The 24,958-nt window shown below is 40.6% G+C and overlaps 1 protein-coding gene across 3 annotated transcripts in view; it reads right to left on the bottom strand.

Moving 5' to 3' along the window:
* COL4A2 (collagen type IV alpha 2 chain) overlaps window positions 1–24,958 on the bottom strand; it is a 127,864-nt gene that overhangs the window by 83,140 nt on the left and 19,766 nt on the right. For all 3 annotated transcript variants that reach the window (XM_015851419.1, XM_015851420.1, XM_015851421.1), the window contains exon 4: window positions 6,810–6,890. In XM_015851419.1, coding sequence (XP_015706905.1) covers window positions 6,810–6,890 — 81 coding nt within the window. The remainder of the gene's footprint in view (window positions 1–6,809; window positions 6,891–24,958) is intronic.

Below are 24,958 nucleotides of genomic sequence, written 5' to 3'. Positions count from 1 at the left end.
CTGGAGAGGTATTGGAACAGGTTGTTCAGAGAAGCTGTGGATCCCCATTCCTGGAGGTGTTCAAGGCCATGTTGGATGGGGCCCTGGGCAGCCTCATCTAGACTAGGTGGAACCCTGACTACCACAGGGGGTTGGAACTGGATGCTCCTTACTTCCAGCCCAAGTGTTTTGTAATTCTGTGATTCTGTAGCAATGTTAGAGATGTAAAAAATAGGAGTAGGAAATTATGACAGTTCTGTTGCAGGAGGCATCTCAGGCTGGTGGGAGGTGAATAATCAGTGGCATACTGAGTTGCTAGGCTGTCAGCTTTACTAGAATGACAAGAGACAAGGTACAGGCAGAGCAATGGCACAGGATGTGAAGGCTAATACGAAGTGTAACAGAAAAAATAACAGGGGACAAAGGAGGGAATTCCTGTAGGGGGAAATAACAGAAAACCAGCACTTTGTTTACATTTGGGACTCCCTGTTAAAGACAACAATCATGAGGTATTCTAAGAAATTAGAGAAGTTGGAAAACTAGGTCAGTAATACTGGCTATTTCACTTACCCACATGCAGTCAGACACAACACCTCATTCAGAGGAGACAAACAGATAAAATATTTGGACACAGTCATTCTTGAGTCCTGGAAACCACAAGAAACAATGCCTCTCTGGATCTAGTCTTGAGTGCACAGGACCTGGTTCAAGAGGTACTAGTGGGAGAATGCACTGTAATAGCTTCACAACACAACTTTAACTTCATAACATAGTCAGATGGAGCAAGCCAAGCAAATGCATCACACAGATATTCAGTTTCAAGAAGGGGAAATACATAAAAATCAGACAAATAGTAAAAACCTATAAAAGCAATCCAAAAGGCAGGAAGCTTAAAGTAACCTGGAGGCTTTTCAAAAACACCGTATTAAAAATCCTGGTAAACTGTTTCACATATCAAAAAGAAAATAAAGCAGTTCAATAAAACCCCTGCACAGCTCATAAAAATGCTACAGGGGGTTTTGCAGGGAAAAAGGTTAATGTTTTAAAAATTACTCAAATGAATAAGAAAGCTCATAAAAAACAGATCAAGTGTAACTGGCAATTGGGATGTCTGAAAAAGCATGCCAACAGTTTGCAGAATATCATCAAGCTGATAGTAAAAAGCAAAGCAAGAAGCCATAAACAGAAGTAAGGATATCACAATATGTCAAAGGCCTAAAAGAAGCACTTGGGGACAGCAAGACCACAGCAGAACTCAGGGAAACCTTTGCAAAGGTCTTCAATGCTGAAGGCGTTTGAGATAGTCTGGAATTCAAGCTGTTCTTTGAGCCAGATTAATTTCATGTAAATATAGAGGAAGCAGAAGATAAAATAGATAAGGCAGACCATAGTAAGTGAGCAGAAGTGGTGACAATCACATGAGGCTTTTGAAGAAACTCAGTGTGAAACTACAGAGTTGCTGACTAAGGTGTGGAAACAGCACTGCAAACAGTCATGGTTGGTGCCACTCAACTTCCATGTGAAAAACAGACTCAAGAGGAGAGAATGGGAACTGTGGGCCAGGTTGTCTGACTTCCTTGCTTGGCCAGGCAGTCATCGGCCAGAAAGAACACTGTATCTGAGCACAAGGATATGCATGGTAAAGAAGGACTCAATAACCATAATGTAATTGGATTTTCAATATGGCTCTGAAAACATTATTCACCAACACATTCTAAAATAAATGCCTCTAGGTTTGGGAGAGAGTTGCTTTTATGGACCATAGTCTAAGAGATAAGAAGAAAGGAATAGTGCTTGGTAGTCACATTTCTACATGGAGATGCAACAGGGTCTGAACTGTGAAACATACAAGTCTGTAGATGATACTAGCTGATATCAAGTTGTCAAATGCCATGCTGGTGATGGGGGGATCCAGAAGGACTTCACCAAACTAGGGGGGGCAGTTAAACTTCAGTACTGGCAAGTCTCAGGAGTGTATGGAAAAGAAAACACAGTGTCATTTTGCTGCTAAGGAAGACCTTGGTGCACTCATACCACTGCACATTCTCACAGACAAGAGAGAAAAGAATAAAGGGATGAGGGGTTGGAGTGCTGCCTTTTAAGGAGGCTGGGACTCTTCCTTTTAGGACAAAAGAAAGTGCAGAGGGGAAATTATTGAGGTTTACATAATTCTGGAAGCAGGAAGCAAAGTAAATGCAGAACTGTTCCTTTCCCAAACTTACAGTACTAGGAATAGGGTGTGCTTGATGAAACTAGAGGGAAACTGGCTTAGAAGAGGCTGGGCAGTAATTTCATTTTATTTGATTAGTGAACTAATTGGCACAGGAGGTTATAAAGACACACAGCAGCTCCAGAAAAGGACTAGATCAATTCAGGGAGAAACATAAATACTAAAGAAATAGAGAAATACGTCACACCTCTAACAGTATGATTTTGGTTACAAGGGAATGGACCGCAGAAAGATGAGCTCTCCCTAAATAGAACATTCTACCATCACTGTTATGGACAGAGTAATGGGCTAGATGTACTAAGGGTAGACAACGGGAAGAAACTTCTCACATTCTTATTAAAAAAGGGTAAAATATCAGATTTCATCAGATATATCAACTTACACGAACCATGAGTTACCAAGGAGCTACTGCCATTATGCCACCTGAGAACATGGTTTATTGTGAAGTTCAAAAATTACATTAACAGTTAATAAAATTATTTTACTGGTTTTAACCGTTTCCCTAAGGGTATAAGAATGGAAGTGAGTTTAGAATATTTAAGTGTTGCATTTTGTTGACTTCATTTAACTACAGAAGAAAACATCTGCTTGATGTAGTCCATGTGTTAAGATTTAAGCTTGTATGGAAAATGCTTGTAAGTTAAGATCAGACACTGGATTTCACAATTGTACAGCACTCAAAAGCAGAAAGGAATGATTATATGTGTACAAATAATAACGTAACCTTGGCCATTGCGTTAGTAAAAGCAATACAACAAATATCTATAAAGGAGCTTTAGTGAATTAAATTTCATTTAGTGAATTAGTCCTGATTAAAAAGAAATGTTTTGGCATTCCCATAAAGTGGCCTTCATGGGAACACGAAGCTCTCCTTTCATTTCAGTTACCATTATTCCAATCCCCTGCAAAACCAACAGCACACTCAGTGCTTGACACTTGCTTCAGACTGAAAGCACAAAGCTAGATTTCTATAGAGTGCATTTTCCCTACAGAAAGATCAAAAATATTGCTATTCATTTCGACTTTCTACAAAGCCCTCTAGGCTGATTATGAACTGAGGGTGATTATGAACTTCAACAGGTCAAACAGTTGGCCATTGTACTGAAATGAGTTATTTCCTACTTAAGTGCATTCATGTTTTAACATACTTTAAATGTGTGTATATACACACCTTTAGTACAAGGTATATATATATATATACAAGGTATATATATATGAAGTTGGATTCTCAATACATCTCTGCTGAGGGATTTGCCAGCTGCAAGAATGGCCGGATGACTGTTCAGCTGGCCATAAGGTATGATCAGACCTTTGAAGACTGGATATTTGTATCCAGCTAACAGTAATTACACACCTAGGTTTGAACTAGGTTCCTGCTGTGAACAGGAACAAAGACTTGGGTGTCAATAGACAGTAGAAAAAATAACATCTTATGGAAGAAGTTCTCTTTCTTCTTTTTGCTCTGGAGGCATCAACTCAAAAGCAAAGCAGAAGGTGGCAACTTCAAGGGAATCATGTGTGGCCTTGAGAAGACATGCCTTTAGAGACTTCTCTGAGCTGTGAATTGCAGAGTGGCCATCACTTTGTGATGTCCTGTGATTCTCTGAAGGTCTGAATCAGATCTGTTTTCCTCATGGGAATGAGGCAGAAAGTGCCATACCCAAGCTCCCAGCCCATATGAGAGGTGGAAGCTTGCACATTAGCTACTCCATTTGCCTTGCTGCAGAGGCTCCTCATCACCGCGGCAAGTAGGTCAAGCTTCTGTCATTTCATTTTCACATACCCAATGGATTTCACCGGGCTCCATCTGGGAGCCCAGAGAAAGCTTCATGGCCAAGCTCAGCCAAAAAAGGCTGGAAATAGTAAAAATCACATACAGGAATACTGTAACTCTTTTCTGGCAGAACTGTTGGGTGCACTGACTTGTGCTAGATGGCCTTTTGTCCCTAGAAAATGCCAGCCTGATACATGATTCAATGTCTCTGTGCCTTCACGTATAGAGTTACTAGTTTTAAACCAATACTGGTGCAGATGATAGGGCTTCCAGCCATCATGCATCTGGAGACCTGGCACACATCACCAGAGTCTGGCTGAATCCTCACACATCTGGAAAGACAGTGCCTCTGTACCTCTAGCACAGAGCCTCAAGAAGATAGCACTGAGCATATTTCAGTAACAAAGCACTTAGTTAAAAACAGTGCAATTGGATTAAGACAATAAGGAAAAAATCTTTATCTAAATGCTGTACCTTAAGATTGTAACTTAACCAAAGGCAGAAAATGAAGCAGAACCATATATGAATAAAAAGATAGAGGTTTCCTCAGACCTTTTCTACTGCCATATTTTGCGATAGTATTTACCACTCCAGTAAATTTACTTCATTCAACGGTTTCTCATAAACATTCAGCAGCAGAAAGCTGAAGGAAGTGCTTTTGTTTGCCTGGTTTTGAGAGATGTGCTATGAGAAGAATGTGCACTTACTTACACTGTATGGCAAGGTGATGGTATTGCCTTTGGCTGCTGGCTCTTGCAACACTACTTCTACCTGAATTCCAGACACCCTGCAAGTGACAGCTGTGCTGTACCTGACACAGAGTCACCAAACAAGCAGGCTCCAGTAGGCTGCTTCAGGCACTCTTACAAGTACAAACATGCAATATGTCTATTGTGCATGTAATGAGTCACCTCAAACAGAAAACGTGTGTCGTGCCAGATTATACAGAGGTTCTGTGAAAATAAATATTCCCATTGAGGACTGAGCATGAGACCAGAAGCTATGCCAAATTTGACTAGTCTCTAAAGGCCACTCTTGTTTCTTAAACCAGATGTTTCACCAAGGCTGTGACATCTGAGGAGACAAGCAGACACAAAATACACGCACAGTATGCTGACTCAGAGTGAGGTATATAGTTGCAGAGAATTTAAATACAATTTTTGAAGCCTTTAAATCACTTTCCCCAGTAATCCTCCACAATTTCCACCACTAACCACAAAACGTACTCAATGAAAAATGTAATCAATGTTTTATCACATCCTCTTTTTCCCCTTTTCAGTGTCCATTTAATCAGTGTGTTTAGTCAGCAGGATTACTTGCTTCCCTGACATAAGTGAGAGTGAGAGCAGAGAGTGAGTACACAAAGTATGCCTTTGTCTCCTAACCTAGATATGAAGCAACTAAATTTCTGTAGCACTTGGGTGATTCTCTGCTTTGACAGCTTCACATTTTTGGCTTTTCTAACCTATGCAATTGCTTTTGTTTAGCTACTTCTCTTTTCCTGCAGACATAGCAACTTGAAATTAAGGGTTATTCACAGTCAAAAGAAAGGAGAAAATTTTGTTCGTCACAGAAGTCTGTAGTTTTTCAACAGATGATAATTTTCATGAACGTTAGTGGAGAACTAGGAGGTCCATGCTTTACCTTAGATCAACAACAAAAATCCCGCTGAAGAGAAGCATAGCAGTATCATGCTTAAAGCCATTTCACACAGCAACAGTTGGCTTTCAGTGCCCTTGGAGGGAAGTTGCAGGAGGCATCTGCTAAGCTTCATGTGATGAATGATCAGGGAAGGGCAATAACAGCTGGAGAGAGCCCCTGCAGAAGCTGCGCCTCGGGGGAATGATTTGTTTGACCTCAGTGTCGTCAGTTTGTCATTAGGTTATTGCAATGGGAAGCAGATCATGAGCAGACCGTGGTCAGAGAAAGGGAGTATAACAATTGCAGGGCTTATGACATGGTAACCATGGGATCATCTGACTTCCACAGAGACATCAGGACATGCAGTAAACAAGAGTGTTCCTTGCCTTCCACCTACACAGTGACTTTGCTACCATCTCTTCCCCACTCAGACGAGGAGTCAAGCTTGAGGAATGCGATGGGAATGGGAACTGACAGCCTGCTGCATGGAAGAAAGTAAGAGTGATAGCAGAAAGCACATGATCTGCCACATCTCTTGCCTGGCCTATTCTTAGGGATGGGTGGATGGAAAAGGCTGAGTCACTGTCTCAGCTGCAAAAGACCATGGTGTACAAAAGGAGCCTGCCAGCCAGAGCTTTGAGCCACAAAAGAACTGCCCAACTGCTCAGAGCTTTATGGGCAGGTGGCTCATTGCCTTTACCACATCTCCCATCCTCCGACTCTCATCTTTGTTCCCTAAAAGAAAAGAGTACCAGAAACAACCCAATGCCAGGAAGTCCCAGGCAGTTTCCTTCCAGTAGAAATTTCAGGCCTTGCAGACCTGCTTTCCATTTAATGGAAACCACCTGTATGAGGTATCTTTTCACCCGATACAATTTCATATGTAAGACTTCAAGAAAATTACTGAGTGATTTTGTTTACAACCATTTAGCTCTGTGAGGTCTCTTGACCTGTAGTTTTAGAAGAATCTGTTATACTTCATAACAAAGTATATATATATATATATTTCTTTTTTTCAAGTCTACATGCTCTCAAAGAAGTAAGATGCAACAACAGTAACTTTTTCCTGAAAAAGACACAACCCACAAATCGAATATTCTCAGCGCTCTGATGCAAATTGACCTATAGCAAGTGGCATTGGGCTGATGGCATGGAAAACTTTACATAGGAAAAAGGGTTACTTACGCGGGCTCCTTTTTCAGGGAAACACTGACATCCTCCACTGCAGTCTCTTCCTCCACATGGTCCTGTGTAACTCTTTCCACCCTGCAAACCAGAACACATAAAAGACAAAAATGAATTGGTATCAACTGCAATATCTGGCACAATACAATAAACGTTAATTAGTAGATTCAATCCAAAGACCTGGATTAGATGACTATGATCTATGGATCTATGACTACCTGGTGAGACCTCTTAAAGCTGCACTCAGAAGCAGCAGCCAGAGGATTTCCACTTCTTCGAGATGAGGATCAAGAGATATAATGACACTCTATTAATTTCCTTCCACATTTTCAAAATGCTGCAGCTCTATGCTGAGCGATATCTCACCTATCTCTTTGACACGTGCAACACATATCATGTCACAGAAGAACAGCTGTTTGGATTATTCAGGGACATGGACTATGTCCTAGGTCACAATGCAGCACATCCTTCTATGCATGCTCTAAATCCCTGCTATATTTTACAATATTTATGGGTGGTCATAAAAGAAGACATAGATATCATGCTCAAAATCATAAGCCAAGCTTCAGCCCTCTCCTTTTCATGGCTCTCTATTCCAGAGACACCCAAAACTTGCTAGTAGCCAACCACAGTGACCTAGAATTCAGACCTAACCCAAGAGTTAGCTGCAGGTATATCTGTACTACTCGCAAATAGCCATCTTGTCGTGGGCTGCAAATGTGCTGATCACAAGATTTGCACAACCCCTGGGAGGACTCCACAGGGCATCCCAGCTCAGATTCCACCTAGCACACCAGGAGTAGCAGCCACAGTTACTCTTGTTCAGAAATGTAAACAGGAGAGACGCTGTGCATGCTGTGGTGTAACTTTTAAAACTGTAATCACTTATTAAGGATTAGGAATACTAAGAAGACCTGTGGCCCACCACAAGTCTTGAACCCCTGAAAGTGCCCCATAGCAGCTTCTTAAACAAGCTGAGAAAGGGAAAATATGATTCCCCATCACTAATGAAGAGTTTGAAGAAGTAAAGATCGAAGTCTGGTGATACAGGAAAGATGTTCTGGAGCCAAAATCCCTCATTCAGTGCTGCTGCCACTGGTAGAAAGAAGCCTCCAAAACAAGGCAGGTGCTCTGAGCTGCCATGCTGTGGCTCACAAAGGCTGTAATACTGCCACTCCTGCTTCTAGTTCTGGGTCAAGGACCTGAAGCAGAGAGAGGGACCAGCACTGTCATGCTTGGCATTCTTCATGTGGGGCTGATTTCTCAAGTATTCACTTCTCCCTTTACACTATCAAGATCCTCAAAACACAGCTCCAGGCTTTAGATTCCACTCTGAGAGCCAAATAAGTAACAGGTATGAAGCAGGTATCTGGCAGATATTGCTTAAGCCTTCCTTTGATGGTATTTATGCAACAAGCTCTTAAACTTACAGCAACAGCAATGCAGAGTTTCCCAGATAAACCAACACGCTTGTCATGAGAGGGTTCCTGTCTGTATTCTAACTCATTCTACATATTTAAATACTTTTGTTTCGGTTTTGTATTTACTTTTAATGAAACAAGTAGGCATTCCATGCTGCAAAAACAAGCCCACAGAACTGAAACCATGCCCCAAGCTATTTAGAGGTTAGGTGTTGGATTCAGGAAATGATTTCACAGAGGTAACAGTTCCCTACGTCATGTTCTGAACTCTGCTTTCTGTTTAGACTATTATTTAGAGGAAATAATAAGCCCAGACCATTTCATAAACTCTAACAACTTGTTCAGGTTGGTCCATTTTAACTAAATGACTGGATGGTTACAAGCTTATTATGTCTGTATTCCTTTTTGCAGATGAAATGTACATCTCTCTCTCAGGACCTTTAATTTCAGAGTTTCTCCCCCCTGCCTTTTCAGAAGTGAAGAATAGTTCTATTTGTTTCTATGGAAGCCATGTGAATGTAACGCCTGCTTGAACCTACACCTCTGCAGGATGCACGTCTGCATGGAGACCAATGTAATGAGTTGTGGTGCAGTCACTCATCAGAATTAATCCCAACATTTTAGAGAAATGAAACTGTAAATAACAACACATTGTAGCCTTACAAACTGCAGTAACAAACTGACAGATGCAGTAATTAAATCACGAGATACTTCAATTGTGCCTGCTGAGAAAACAGCAAGGAGAACAATAAGGATTTTTTGTTTGTTTAATTAGCATAGTGACTCCAAATTTGGTAAACTGTTGCTAAGGAGAAAACTATGGCAAGACAGTTGTCCGCTTGTAAAAAAACCTGGAGGCTGCTAATATTATTTTGACTGGAAGAAGTTCAAGACCTATTGTTTGCGTACTACCATCGTCCAACCTTTAAATCTGAGTGTTTTAAAAATACCAGCAGCTAACGTGGGGACACAATTGTTTGCTTCCACAATCTTAGGAGGTTTTGTTTTTTCTTCTTCTTCTCATTTTCTGTCCTTTAGTGCACATATATTCTAAATATGATGAAATGTCAGGAAGACTTCTTCAAAGATAGGGAACATACATGGAAAACATTTCATATCAGTGATAATGTCGCTATTCTGAATGATACTTGGGTTCTCCATATTGCTCAGTTTCTACTTCTGATGGCTAGTGGTAGGTCTCTGGGAGCTTTCAGTCACATGTAGCATTTTCTGCTTTATTATCTATGCATATATGTAATTTCTCAAAAGCAGACCATGGCACATTCATTCAGTCTGACATTACTGGGAAGTTATAGTATCAAGTTTTATAGTTTCAGACTTTTAAAGTTTAAACATAGATCTTTTAAAGATCCTTGTAAAACCTCGACAAAATGAACTCTACACATGAGTGCATAACTGAGACAAAGGGAAATAAAATGCAAGTATATCAGCCAAGTTTACAAGTTAGACATGGGATACGTAGCTGTAAAGTACCATAAAAGTGTTTATTTCCCAAGGAAAAATACATTTCTAGGAATTTTACACCAACAGTGATACAGAGACATGCTTGTTTTGATCTGTTGTGCCACAACAGTGTGTTTGGGCAGTGGGGAGAACAGGCAGCCTCTGGATATAAGGCTTCATGTCTCATCTACATAATTGAAATCTGCAATGTTAGAATTGCTCAGATTACAGCAAGTGAAAGAAACAGCAGCTTGGAATTCGATTCAAACAAAATTAGGATTAATGAGGAAAAATCAATTAGCAACGGTTTCTTTGTAAGAGATATTCATAGTAGTGTAACTGTTTATGAATATTACTAATAACAATAAGCAATAGAATTGTAGCTCGGTGTTTCTTGCAGCGATATAATTGTGAATTAATACTACCAGTAACAAGAGTGTGTTAATTAGCCAAGAAAGTATTATTAGGTGTATATTTAATTAGAAAACATCATAGCATCTCTACCAGTTACATCTGAAGTCTGCTATCTACATAGAGTCCCAGACCTCTGCAGTCTCTCACTTCACCCTGGCAGAAATTAAGCTCACTATCTCCTACAAGCACTGCTGTGCTAGTTTTAGTTTTGGTCACACACACATGTATGTGTGACTTGGCCATCTGGGCTCCAGCCCAATTGCTCTGGAGTCTGAAGATAAGTAGATGAACCTCCCAGTTCCTCTCCTACAGATGCAGGGATGAAGAAAGGACCTGGAGAAGGGTCAAGAGGCAGAGACGCTTATGTCTGCAGTGTTCACATCAAGCCCTCTCTAGTACACATTCACCTTGCAGGCAGAGCAGTCCCATAGCAGATGAGTACCTGCAATTCACTCTCTCCCTTGTCTATAAGAAATATCCACAGGAGCCCACCAAGAGTGTGCCTAGCTCACAGAACCCAACCTACTACAAAATGTAGTTGCAGCTTAGTTGTGCTTTTAAAATGCAGTCGGAGAAGACAGCACTGAAGAAGAGTGAGTAGGGCATCTTTACTCTGCTCCATTCATCATCCATAACAGCACAATGTCACAAGAGGCTCCAAGGAAATGTGAGCTCTCTGACTGAGAAAATGCAATACATGCCTACCCATGGTGGTTCTAACTGGCAGGTCATGAAGTAGGTTGGAAGCCAAAATGATGGAGAAAGGGAAATGAAGAAAGAAATGAACAGAAAGGGAGACTTTTCCAACCATCCTTTTAACATCATTGGGTCACTCTGTGCTGGAATGAATATATGATTAATGACTCAAGGAATTTGAACACCACTTGTGCTTAAGAACAAGCAAGGGAAAATATGTGCCATCTATATTTATACAGCTTGTATACTAGCCTGGTGGAACCACTGCCTTTTTTTATACATATGAAACAGCGCACATAAAACACACATGCTTTCACATAACGTTTTTTTTTGTCCCAAAACATTATTGCTCATGTTAATATAACTTCAGTCAACGAAAGACAGCTTCTCCAAGAATTCACACAGTTTTGCTTTTGACAGTTTCTTTCAGCCAAACTCTTAAGAAACCTAGAAAAGTATACCTAGTTCTCTTTAAACTTTTCCACTCACTAATAATGTGTTATCTCTGTGTATCCATTGAAGTACCTTCACTTCAATGGTTGGTATTCTGACAAAGAACAAAGGCAATCTGAGGACAGACCTCAAAGTAAAGTTCTATGAGTACAGAAAGACCAGGAAATATAAGCCATTTCCTCACATGTTGCTAAAAAAATACCCCACGGAAATTATAATCAAAATATTGCAACCTGGAATCAAAGGATTCTACACACCCATATTTTCTTCAATAAAGTTTTATAGGTTGCAATTGTGAATTGTGAATGAACTTCTGCCAAATTTGGTGAATTAATACAGCCCAATTTGGTGCTTTCTGTTAATCACATCAGCCCTTCTGAACAGGCCATGTTATACCAAGGAGATTTTGGAAGGTCTAGGAACTTGTAAGGGGTGCTGATACATCGCGTGCTCCTGCTGTGTCACAGCAAGCAGCAGACTCAGATACTCCATGTGAGCCAGAAAGTAGGATTTAGCCAAAAAGTCCAATCAGGATTGCAAACCTTCTTCTGAGGCAGAACACTGCGCTGCTGAGAGGGAAACTGGCCTATACTACCTCTGTGAACCGCTGTTTCCACATCAAATCTTCAGTTGTCAACACTCACATTAATTTCAAATTTGGTCTATTAAAGCCCCGATTTAGAAGTGTTAATCTTCTGCTGCCTTTGAAAGAAAGGAGAAAAAAATAAATTAAGAGCATGGTTGGACAACTATTGCTGTGGAAGCAGGCAGATAAAAACTTGGTTTCAAATGTAACTGCACAGTTGTATTTGCTCCAAACAAGCCTTTTACTCCTTAAAAAGATGAAAACATTTCTTTCCTGGATAACAAATTTATTTCTCTAGAAACATCCATAAACAATCATTCAAAACAAGTACGGACAGAGGACACTATTAGTGGGGCAGCCTGAATTAGCCAGCATCAAACTTGGTCTGGAAAATGCTCTGTCCTAGGAGAAATGCATGCCAAAGGAGGAAGCAGCCATACAAAACTGTCTGCTTGAAGTGCAGTAGCTGCAAGCGCATTGGACAGTAAAATCACTGTCATACACTGAAGACTTTAAGTGTCGAGGGAATGGCAGAATGACATTGGCACATTTAGAGAGGAAGGAAAGATATGGGTGTGGATCCTCTCTCTGACTGTTCTGAGAATTACTTAGCTAAGAAATCATTCTTTCTTTCATATTTGAATGGGAGCCATAATCTTTTCTAGACTGGATGCATGGCAACTGGAATAGCTCGTGACCTCAATATCTTATGAAAGTTTACACTTCCCATCAGAAGTAGAGGGAGCCATATGTGTACATATCCTTCCATGAAAAAACCTGTAGTAGGAAACTGGTCCCAGAATGAACACAAGGACACTTACCACCAGCCATACTAAGAAAGCTGGTCAGTTTACTGCCTAAGGCAATCTGTCCAGTGTAACAGGAACAGCAATGACTGTGGCAAGCACGTATGGATTACTGATTTGTGTGTAGTTTCCAGAGCTGCCTCTCTTGTAATGGAGTTTATAGAGAAAACTGTAAAGCAGGTTGTCAAGCATATAAGCAGCTCTTGCCTTGTTTCTGAGTCCTGATGGGAACATCAGCAGAGAAGGATCCCGAAACAGCACAGTTCCTGGGGACTGGGATGCCTGTGCTTTATGTCTGAGGCTGAAGGGCTGGAGGACAAGAATACAGAATCTCTGATGCTGCCAAGTCCCCAACGGGCAGAATCTCATCCTTTCAAGTGAGTCTCAGCAAGGACGTCAAAGCCAGCAACGGGAAACATGAATCCTGAACCTCTTAGATGTGAAGCTATAAAAGACTTTCCTCTTATGGGCTGGCTTGTGGCTCTTGATTATACGAACTTTCTGGCATGCAGCCTTGATTTGAAGGCTGTATAACTTCATTTCAAAGTGAAATTTCACAGCTCCACATGCTCACTTTATTTGAGGTACTATTTACCATCCCCTCTTCAAATGAAAATGTTCTCTTGTCCCAGTCTTGAGACACTGCCTTCTAAAAACTGTGGAAGCCAGACGTGCTGCAGTGTGAGCTTACCCTTCACATTTTCATGAAAGCATTTCTAATTTTGCAGCTTTCATCCAAGCTCACAATTACTGAGCAAGCCAGATGGAATCCAGAAGGAGCTGCTGTGATATGGCAGGCATTAAAAAAAAAAATAAATAGGAATGTCTTTAAGAGGTTGTTTGACGGAGTAAATCTACAAATCTGCCTAAATATAAGGCATGGATATCTGCATATCTGTCCAGGGGTCTTGCTTACTCACTTGACCAGAAGGTGGCTGTTTGCAGTCAGTACCCTTCCAAGAAAGAAGTCCACGTAGTGACATAGGTTTTTGTCAAGAAGTCAGTGAAAGGGGGTCTGGTATTTACAAGTAAAGAAGTTGGGATCAGCTGCATTTTGATGTTTTTTTTTTCCTCACACAGATGTTATCCTGAGAAAGGGACTGGAGTTTAGGATGGGGAAACCCAGTTAAAATGTTCTAAAATATCTAACAATGAAAAATAGCCATACTTAAAAATTCATTACTGCTGCTTATTTTAGTAGAATTTGCAAAGCTATCACAAAGAGAATCCTAAAAAGCAGCATTAGGTCACTGCTTGAACATGCTGCAGCTTCCAGAAGCTGAGGAAGGATCATAGAAAGGCTTACAGGAAAAAAAAAAAAAACCAAACAAAACCACAGGGATGTGTCTACTAAGTCTGAAGCTGGAATTTCTTTTTCAGATGAGGAATGTATAATTAAATCTAAGAGGTAGAAGGTGTAGAAGCAGCTGAAGGAAAATATGGATTGATAAACTAAAATTTGTTTTGGTATCTTTTAAACTGGATTCCTTCTTTATAAAAGCATGCTTTAGAGATGCATATTATTTTAGCTTATTATCTTTTCTTAGGATACATCAAATCCTCCTCCACCATGCAACAAGGCATTCCTCATCAGAAACAATGGCGGACTTCAGAGAAAGTGTGCTGGGACATCTTAATGTAAGCACTGCTTTCCCAACACAGCATTTCTAGGAATAAAGATTATTTCCACAGAAGCTACTTAGGTGGTCTTAGAAGTTGATATTGCAGGAGTCGGAAGAAGTATTTTCTAGTTATCAGCAATGATGAGGGAAGCTCTGTGATGTGGTGAAGTACATGTAAACACTGTCTCTAATGACAAACTATACTGAAAAGCACAGTTTGTCTCTCATCAATTTTTATTCTACCATTTTATTTTATGCGAACTCCTATCCACTTTGTATTTGATTTGCACAAGCGTAAACACTTAGGGAATGCACAAATCAGTGGACAGTGTAATCATCTCATATGTTCAGTTGCATTGCATGGTGGATCTTAAAAATATTTTCCATAAGGGAATGAGGGTAGAGGCACGGTCAGCCCTTAATCTCGATTTGGCTTTTGTCCAATATCTTATATTACTGGAATAAAATCCCCCTTCTCATCTCCAAGCACAGATAGGCATTTGTTCACATACTAGTAGCACAATAATGAAATACAGCATCCACTCATTAAAGTAGCGATTTCTATATTTAGCTGCTTTTAGTTTCCGAAGTCTAGTCATTTTCAGTTCTCGAAAGACATCCAAGTAATGATATCATTTGCTTCAAACAATAGAAAGTCTGGATGTTATTCTATATATGGAGATTTTTGTAGTCTATTTATAAACCACGCCAGTTATTTGACCTGTCTAGTTTACTCACCTACGTAAATTGGCAGACTCGGGAAACTTGCTTAAGAACATATTATTCTTAGTGACTGATAAATTTTAAAGTTGCTAAATTATACATGAAATATATCCAATATTTCTGAGAACTCATCTCCACCTACTGCACTACAAACAAACAAACCTGCTGGCATAGGAAAGATTTTTGCTTCTGAACAAGGAGTAATGCAATTGCCTTAGCCCTGTTCATGGGGAAGGGATTGATATAAAACAGCCGGACAGCTGTTTTCATGGCTGCATTGTCTATATTTGCTCAGTGCAGTGCAATGGTGTCAGGTTTTCCTAAGACCCAAGCACCACCACAGAGGTTTTATTCCAGTTTCATGATTTCCATGCTTAAAAGTGCTTGACTGCGTTTGAAATGCATTTACAAATGGAGTTTGTTTTCCTCCTAGACATAACTATTTACAGCCATAACCTACTGACCTGGTTCTTAAGTATTCAGAGATCATGGGATTGTGGCACTTCTTCTTTCCTTGGGAAGGGTGAGGTCAGTGACAATTTTTAATGGCCTTTTAAAGTGCTATTGTTTCTACAGATTTAAATACAGCAGACAGAGAGAAAGAAAAGAGATTAAGTTCTTCCTGCAGCATTCCTTACTAAACTGAAATTAGATTTATATACCAATAGCTGGAATTAAGGAGTTACTGAGAGCATGATTTGAAAGGAATGGATTTGCATGGTTTATCACTGATGACACCAACTGACTGACCTTGTTTCTATCATATGTGGTGCTGAATAGTTCTAGAGCAGTGTTCTAGGCCAGCTCTGGCTCATTTTCAGAGCTGGCTGTTAGAAAAATGACTGACCTGGAAATATTAAATGTGGAAATTTGCTAGGAAACATTTCAGAACTGTTTCTCAGAATTGAACTGGTGTTTCTTTAAGAGTAAGAAAAATACGCAAGAGATCTGTAAACTGGGAAAAGAACTATATTTGATATTTAACTGCTAGGCCAAATGCAACACCCACCATTTCCTTTCTATTTCAATCAAGAAAAAACTCATGAGAACTAGTTTTCTCACTGACCCATTTCACTGTCCAGTTTAGATTTCAGAAGTTAACCTTCTCACAGAGCCCTATCCTCAGTGCTCTCTGTTGATCAGTGTTGTTAATGCTAAAAGACCTCTGGGTAACACTAATTGCTATAGGAGATGTAACAGACTGAGAAGGTATGTTAGAGGATGTGGTATAGTAGTATAATATGCAGATCTCAGTGAAAGTTTTCTTATTTGTAATGGGAATGAGGCATGTAATCTAAAATAGAGAAAAGGTTATTGAGACAAGATCTCTTCCCTGTGGACAAAAAACCTGATAGTCATTTATTAGTGATAATCCCTTTCTCATCCATATACTTTTGGTCAGCAAAATGTTTTTGCAAACAAGGTGCCTCAGTGCAGATAAGAAACACTTTAAGAACTGAAACAGGAGAAACATTATTATATCATTACTCATAATAATTACATGATATTTTTCAATTCCAACTTCTACCAAAAAGCTGTTTTAGTTATTCATTACATACTCAGGTGACAAAATTACACATCAACACAAGACTTATTTTGTACATTTGTAATCTATACGTTAATCCAAAACCTGGAATGAACAGATTAAGTTCTCCTTAATACTAAAAAATAAATAAAAGCAGTTTTTTTCTTCAGTTTTTTTTTTTTTTTTTTTTTTTTTCCCCACACCCACTTATACATAAATTCATAAATTTCTTTCGATGGATGGGAAGAGTTTTTCTGTGCGGGAGCTTTAATTTCCTTCAAAACACCCAACTGACTCTACAAGAATGTTACCACAGCCATACCATGAAAGAGTGGCTCAGGAGAAGATAATGCAGAATTTACATTTAACTCTAAGAAGAAAAAAGGCTCATGTTTTCCATATGTACCAGTGACTTGTCATTTACAACCTGCTCCACTTCAGCCCAACAGCTGGGCAGATTTCTGCAATACTGCAGTACTGAGTTGAACGTACTTTCCCAGCACCACACGATGAGTCACCAGTTCAGCATGGTCTAGAAGCCAAGACCTTCCTGCCTTCCAGTCCATTACTCTAACCAACAGACAAACACTGTCTGCATTTCTGTAATAAGTCTTGTGGCTCAGACTCCACACCAAAAATGCTCTTATCACAGTACAAACAACTGAGATTATAAACAACCAAACATCAAGCTTCTTTAAACTGACTGAAGTGATGTCACTTGGCTTTTCCTTCACATCCTTTTTTTATTATAAGCTTGTCTTTGCAAAAAGCTCAAAGAAAATCCAGAAATATTCATACCTTGATGGTAAGGAGTAGAAAACAGACAAGAATAAATGGTGGAATACGCATATATTTCACTATATGAAAGACAGACCAGACTCTTAAAAGAAGTAGAATGTAAACCTCAGTGCTCATTAGCAACAAAGGCCATAGCAACTCGAAAGTGCTGCCTGATTCAAAACCCATTCTCTGTGTAAGCTACACACTTCATGTGCCTCAGGAATATCTGAATCAGAAGGGGAGACAATCAGTAGACTGGATTTATGTATTCAGCTTTGCAACAAACATCTTAGTTTCTAAAGCTTTCACAGGTGACGTTAACTCAAAATGCTGACTTTTAGCCAGAATGCCCGGAGCCCAACAGTGGATCTCAGAAATGCCTTATCAGAAAAGACACAGTAATAGGTTGGGAATACAATATTAATGTTAAAGGGCTGTAGAATCATAGAATATCCCAAGTTGGAAGAGACCTATAGGATCATCAAGTCCAACTCCTGGCAACACACAGGACCACCCAAAAATCAGACCCTATGTTTCTGAGAGCATTGTCCAGACACTTATTGAACTCTGGCAGGCTTCATGCTATGGCTGTTTCCCTGGGGAGTCAGTCTGAGGGCCCGACCACACTACAGTGAAAAACCTTTCCCTGATATCCATCCTGAACCTACCCCGATGTAGCTCCATGTTGCTCCCTCAGGCCCTACTGCTGTCAACTGAGAGAGAAGATTAATGTTGTGTCTCCACACCCCTTCTGAGGAGGCTATAAGCCTGTTACTGCTTACCAAAAAAAAAAAGGAAACCCACCAAAAAAAACCAAGCTCTATCTCCTTGTTTGTCTTCCTGAAACTTCACATGTCTGTCTCTGACACTGTGGGCCAACACAATAAAATTGGAGGTATTACTCTCAGAGCAGCCCTTGTGCTTTTACAGAAATTCATTGCTTGAACTCCTGAAGGTGTGGTAAAATAGCTTCAGAGTTAATAGTACTGAACCATACTGGATCAGTAACAAGGCTTTAAGTCCTGTCATGCCTTCCAGCATCAGAGGTTTTTCACCATTGGCTCTTACCAAGCACATATTCTTTGAGATGCTGAGCACCAAACATGTAGCACCCACTACTTGCACAACTACACTGCCATTCCTCACCAAATGGGATGAGCAATGGTCCCCAGTAAACTCCCACTCTGTTTATATTAAGTAGTTTGTGGACTCTTTTATATCTGGAAAGGTAAGAAGAGGGTTTTCCTAGCTGTCAGATCCTGGACATGTTAAATTGAACTGGAAAGATGTTAAAGTGAGTATTGGAGGTATTTGCTCCAAACCTCATCCTCTTTATTTCCTTAGTGTGTACTTACACACACACACACACAGAAATGTAATTCTTTTTCCAGCTGTGAAGTATAATAGTTTTTCTTCTGGCTCTTTTGCCTTACAGTCCTTTTCTGTGAACACATCACTTGGGTTACACTCAGGCAAGAACTTCTCAATAGCAGGAGATCCCGAATCAGCTGCTACCTTTGTTTCAATTTCAATTAGGCTGCTGAAATACAGTCTTATGGCACAGGAGGAGCATCTCTCCACATCTCTTTTCATTATGCCAGCTGTTCACACAGTCCGTTTAGAAAACTTACTCTGTACTTTTTACTTCTGGTAACCGAAGCACAGTATTTTACTTCTCTGAGGCTTTTTTGACTGTTGCCCATTGTCTTCTTTGTGCATACACATGCTCTTTCCTGCTCACTGTACAGCATGTAGAGAACGGATCATTTGGAGAACTCCCCGGATTACAGTCACATTAACACTAAACCTTCTTTGGTGGTGCTAGTGATTCCCGCTGTCCCACATTATGCAGAACACTGGCTTTTGTATCTAAAGAAGGTGCTTCTCCCTTTTAGTGTTCACATGTGTCTGTATTACAACTGAGCCAGATTTTGGACTTTAGGTCACAGCTGATGCAGCGAGGCAAGACAGCACAACAGTCCTTGAATCATAGAATTATAGAATGGCCTGGATTGAAGATCTCAGAGACCCTTCTTCCTTAAGTTATTGGTGCCGTGGGCAGGTTACTGCCGTGGGCAGGGTAAGAAGACCTTGGAATGGGAGTAACAAAGCCCCTTTTGGATTTCCCCATCCCATCAATGAACCCAGCAAGAGAAAGGATTTCCACAGAAATAAATTTCCTAGAAGTTCTTGTGACTTTCCTGTGCCCTTTTCTTCTCATTTATCTCCAGTGAAAATAATCAGTACACCTGAACTCTGTGTCACTGGACCCAACTCCATCCCTTAATGATGGACATTGAGCCTCTTATCAAATACCGGACAACTTCATAATCATCATCAAGTTATACTCTTGGCTGTGAATTCCTGCTGCTGCATGTGCTGGATTCCATGGCAGACAAGAAGTTTTTCCCATCAACAACGATAAGAAGCACGTTCAAAACTACCCTTAAAATCTCATAATAGCAAGAAAATCCTTTCTCCACAGAAGTTTCCTTATTAAACATTTAAACCCAAACCTCACTGAGTCAATCTTTGAACAAAAGCAAAATTGTGACCATTACCCTACAGTGGTAAGAGTTAACTCCCACCTTGTAGCAACAGAGGATCTAGATATATGACTACTGAAGACAACAGTTTAATCCAGACCCTAAAAGAGCTCATCACAGAATAAAATTGGCATTTTTTTTATCCCTTGTTACAAATCCTTTGCTTTCAAGGGGACAGCACTACAGTGCTAACACGCTTTGCTATGTTTATTCTACTTGGAATAGCTGGTAGAGCTGGCAAAGGGGAGGTTAATTTATTTCTCACTTCCCCTGCCCCTGTCTACCCCCCATCCAGAGGAAGGCAGTAGGAAAAAAGGAATTGTTCTTCTCAATTGCACATCCGTCCCCTGTCTCCTCCTGGGAAGAGACAGCTATTTCTTATCTTGGCTGTTTTACATCACTGAAATGTAAAGGGAGAGTATGAAGGAAGGAAATGAGAAAAAGACAGAGAGATCTCTATGCTTTGGAACATTGGAGGGAATTTCTGCCTACGTACCAGAAGAAAGAAGGGTGGGGTGGTGGTTGGGACAGGAATGCTGTAAGTAATGAAGAGCTAGAAAACCTCCACTGATCTTGGATCCGCTACCTGCTCTTCGGGCTCTTCAAAACTACACTTCAACAAAAATCTTCACATTGTTTCAGCCTCCAAATCTAATTCAGTAGTGACTGACCTTAGAGAACATAAAGAAAAGATGTAGCTGTATGCATTATTCATGCCTCAAAGATACAAAGGAAAGAAAAACATCCTTTCAGTACTATTTCAGGATACACTGCCCCTGGAAATAGGGACTGAAGGCTACAGCTAGTATAAATAATGCCATTTGGTAAAACTTAACAAAAGACAGGAGGGTTAATTTAGCCTTCCTGATCGTACAGGAACATATAGATCCTCTGAGAAGACATAAACAGATGTCAGTTATCTCTTCTGGAAGAAGCTCTGTTTAAAGGACAAGGACTCGAAACGTGAGGGGAAAACTTCAGAAGACCTGGAGTTAAACACCCAAAAACTCAAGAGTACTTCTCTGAAGCTTATCTGAACTGCTCGATGTCCTGTGAAACAGTACCAAAAATGTCCAGGCAGGCTTTCTGTGGTAATTTCAGCACTTCCTTTCAGGCTGGACACTTGATCTGTTTGGTAGCAGTTCTTCACCTCCAAGACACTGAGGGTGTGGCATGAGAAAAGCAGCACCAGTAACTTAAGAAATTCCTACTACCAAATGCTAACCAAGCACTTCAGAGCTCTGAATTCTGCATCTGAATGCTGCCACTGAAGCAGTGGGAGCTTAGGCAAATGTGATTGACTTTTCCTGAGAAAGAATGTGTTGTGAAAAGCAATCCTACCCTCCTGCTAGTGAGCAGTGTTCTCCAGAGTCTAGAGAAGGAAGCACAGCTGCTGGAATCTGCTAGCGAGGAAGGGGAGGCTGGTGGAATGAGATGAAACGGCCTGCTTGGTATCAGGCTTATTCAAACATTTATTTTCTAGAATTTTAGGCCTTTCTTTTAAAAACATCATAGTTAAAGTATAGAAAACAGTGTGTACAAACATGTTTGTGAGAACTTGGGCAATTTCCCCGTGTTTAATATATCTGGGGGTAAATTTTAGTCTGAATAAGCTGTTCTAATCCTGAGAAACAGAGAAATGTGTATACATGTGGAAAAAGATTCCAGGAAGATTCTTTTTTCTTCTTCAGGAAAGAAGACTTAATTCAGTGAGTGCATTCTGTGTGGCTGGGGCTGTACGTGGATGCTTGCCTCGCTGCACTTTTTGTAAAGGAACAGAAACACCACAGGGCCTGCTGTGAGGTAGGCTGAAAAGACCAGAGCAGGGAGTTGTCAGGAAGCTGGCTGCCAGAGCAGTAGTCACAGCTAGCAGCAACACATGGCAAAGCCAGCAGCAGAGCTCAGCCCAGCACAAGGCACACAGGGATTAGGGTTGGAGTGGGTTGGGCTGCAGACGGTGCCCACCTGCTGTGACCCGGCACCCCGCTCCCACAGGAGACCAGGACTGAAAGGCAAAGTAATACACCTCACAGCTCCCTGGGACAGCTGGATGCTGCCAATGTGCTTTGTGATCACAGTTGTGCTTCCTGCTGTGGATTACTTACGTTTTCCAAAATGACGTATGATTAATTGGGAGGTAGAAAGAACAGGGAAGTGTAAAGATTTATTTATTTAAGCCCTTTCATTTGATTCATTGTTCCTGTGGAGGGAAGCACTGCTCAATAAGAGTGTAATTTAGATTGCCAGATCTCTGGGTGGAGGCTCAAACTCGTGGTGTTTGTTTGGCTCACCGGTGTTTTTTTTCTTCTTGGTGAGGAGAGTTAAAAATCAATGCTGACCTATATTGCCTCTTGTCAGAGAAACTCCTCTTATGTTGAGTTCCTTGCTGGGTTAGACATCATCTCTTTTCCTGGATGACACTGGTTCCAAAGAACCAATACAGACAAGCAAGTACCAGATCAAGAGGCATAACTATCTCATGGATGTAAAGAACAGAAATTTATCATCAGGACAGTTCAGCCAGGAAAAGCTGCTGTTACAATTGCATTGTCTGATCACACTTCTGTCTGCAGAAGTAGATTCTTCTATGTGAAAAATGCAAATTAAGAAAAGCAAAGATTTTGCCTTTTGAACTTTACCTATACCAGGGGCTTTTGGCAGCAAGAAATAACTTCCAGTGAAAACTGAAATTCCAAAGGAATTTATTCTTTTTGGAGAGCTAACTGTGAAACTCTGCAGGATTTTCTACTTTCCCATAATAAAACTTCCTCGACCTCTAACACCAGAACTGTCCGTTCCTCCAAGTGCAGAACATACCAATAAAATATTTATTGTCTCAGAAAGACGTTGGCAGTGGTTTTCATACCATACACATTCTGACTCCAGGAGTTCTCAAGAGCTGAGTGAGGGTGCCTCCTGGACAGCTGTCAAAAGCTGGGCTTACAGAATCACAGAATCACAGAATCACAGAATGACCCGGGTTGGAAGGGACCTCAAGGATCATATAGTTCCAACCCCCCTGCCTAGCAGGGCCACCAAACACACGCCTTTACTAGAGTCTTTGATCAGCCAAGGCAAGGCTGGGAAATAATAGTTATGATGTATATATATATATAATTGATACACAGCATATACTAGATTTGAAAGAAGAGATTTCACAACTTTGACTACAAGATTTAGCACTATGCAGCCAAGTAAGAGACATATCCTCCATGTAAAAGCAAAGTAAAAATCAACTGTATCCAAATGACAGATCATTTGAGTTAATCACTTCTCCTTCCTAAACACAAAAATCACAGAAAGACACCCCTTAGATGTTTTTCACTGATGTCCACTACACATTTGAAATATGTCTCATTTTCTTTTACCTTAAAAATAACACACGCCTTCAGGAGAAAATAATAAAGAAGTCTTTTTTTCCATGCCTCCCTGTTGATGGAAGGCGCCTGTGCTCCATGACATCTCCTCTGTCCCAGGGAGTCACGATGAGCTCAGGAGTCCTCATGAGCCTGCAGGCTGAGGGAACAGAGCTGCAGGCCACGAGGTTTGGCAAAGCTGCTGCAGTCTGCAGTGTACAGCTGGAGCCTGGGGACACTGCTGCCTTCTGTGTGAGATGGCTTGCCAAGTGAAGAGGAGTTTCAATGGGTGGGTTTGGTATCCCTTTGCTTTCTAACTTCATTGATATGTCAGAAAGAAATTTGGCCCTATTTCAACTGAGTTTTTTATTTTTACAAGCCTGACTAAAGAAAACTTGGTCTAGAAGCCCTCTCCAACTGATACAGGAGTCCCCTAACATACTCTGCACTGTGGATGTTCTTGTGCCCCAGGGCCATGTGGAGCACGCCTGGGTCAGTGCTGCTGCCAAGCACAAATTCCAGATGCTGAGACACAGGATGTAACAGAAGACAAAGGAGGCAGTGATCCCTCCCAAGGAGAGTTGTTTCACTAAAGCCTTCTCTGCACTGAAGTTATTTTCTCCTGTCATTCAGTTGCTCCCTTTCTTTAGGACATGGCAGTACCTACTGCATTAGGAAATGGTGTGTCACAGAGTATTGGGAGCAAGTTCCTGGCTAGTAATGCTGAAAAAATTCAAACATTTCTCTCTTTTTTGCCCATTTGCAAAAGAGGGAATGCTGCTGAGAGCTCTCAAGCTTCTTTTATCTCAGACTGATCCTTGGAGAACAGCCGGCAGCAAAACGAACTTCCCAGGATGGTTGAATATCAAATAAATACGGGTTGCCTGGACTAGAGAACAGCACCACTATGTCTTATCTTCTTATGACAAAACAAATTAGCATATTCTTCATTCCCTACTTGATAAATGCAGACACAAAGGGTATGTGGGGACAAAACATCATATTCTTCTATTTCTTATAATTACCAAAGCTAAAGATCTCTGTAAGCATAGCATATTCTAAACTTAGAAATACAAGGACTGCAGAAAGGTTTCTGGAACTTAGTTTTCGAATTAAATAATGGGAAAGATAATTCCTTCCATCTTTCCTACTTTCCTACAAGTCTGTCAGCAAGTAAATGGAAACAAAGTTGTAGTTAAGAAACCCATCTGAGTAACATCCAAGTTTTTTTAAAAAGAAGAAACTACTGAACTGAAAGAGACTGCACTTCAGCATAAAAGTAGTATGACGTAGGGGTTTCCCTGCTTTGCCTGGATGATGGTAACAATGCTTGTCCTCATAAGGGCATGTCTATGTCCTTTGAATTCACAAATTTGAACTCTCAAATTTAAACCTTCTCTTATCTTTCCACCACGTGTGCTCATACCCACAGCACACAACTCCAGCATCCTTGCCTGAAGCTGCAGGTACTTTACAGGCTTCTTTGCAGCCTGCCTCTGCAAGGGGTAACAGCAGTAATAGGTACTTGTAATTTTGCTTATACATGGACAGTGATTAAAGTGGGTAGAACTGGAAGACAACACCCCCACAGGGTACAAGTGTATCACTTTCAAATACCATGCATACAAGGCTACTGAAAACTAAATAGTCTGGGAAAAACACATGAGACTGAAGTAGAATGAAAACAGGGGTTCTGTCCATTTGGGTTGAAAAATAACAGTGCTAAACATCTGGCTCCCTAATGTAGCCTCAGTCAT

The sequence above is a fragment of the Coturnix japonica genome, chromosome 1 (assembly GCF_001577835.2).
Source record: "Coturnix japonica isolate 7356 chromosome 1, Coturnix japonica 2.1, whole genome shotgun sequence".
NCBI lineage: Eukaryota > Metazoa > Chordata > Aves > Galliformes > Phasianidae > Coturnix > Coturnix japonica.
Note: the sequence above shows the minus strand (reverse complement) of the source record. Positions and strands in the feature narration are given on the sequence as shown.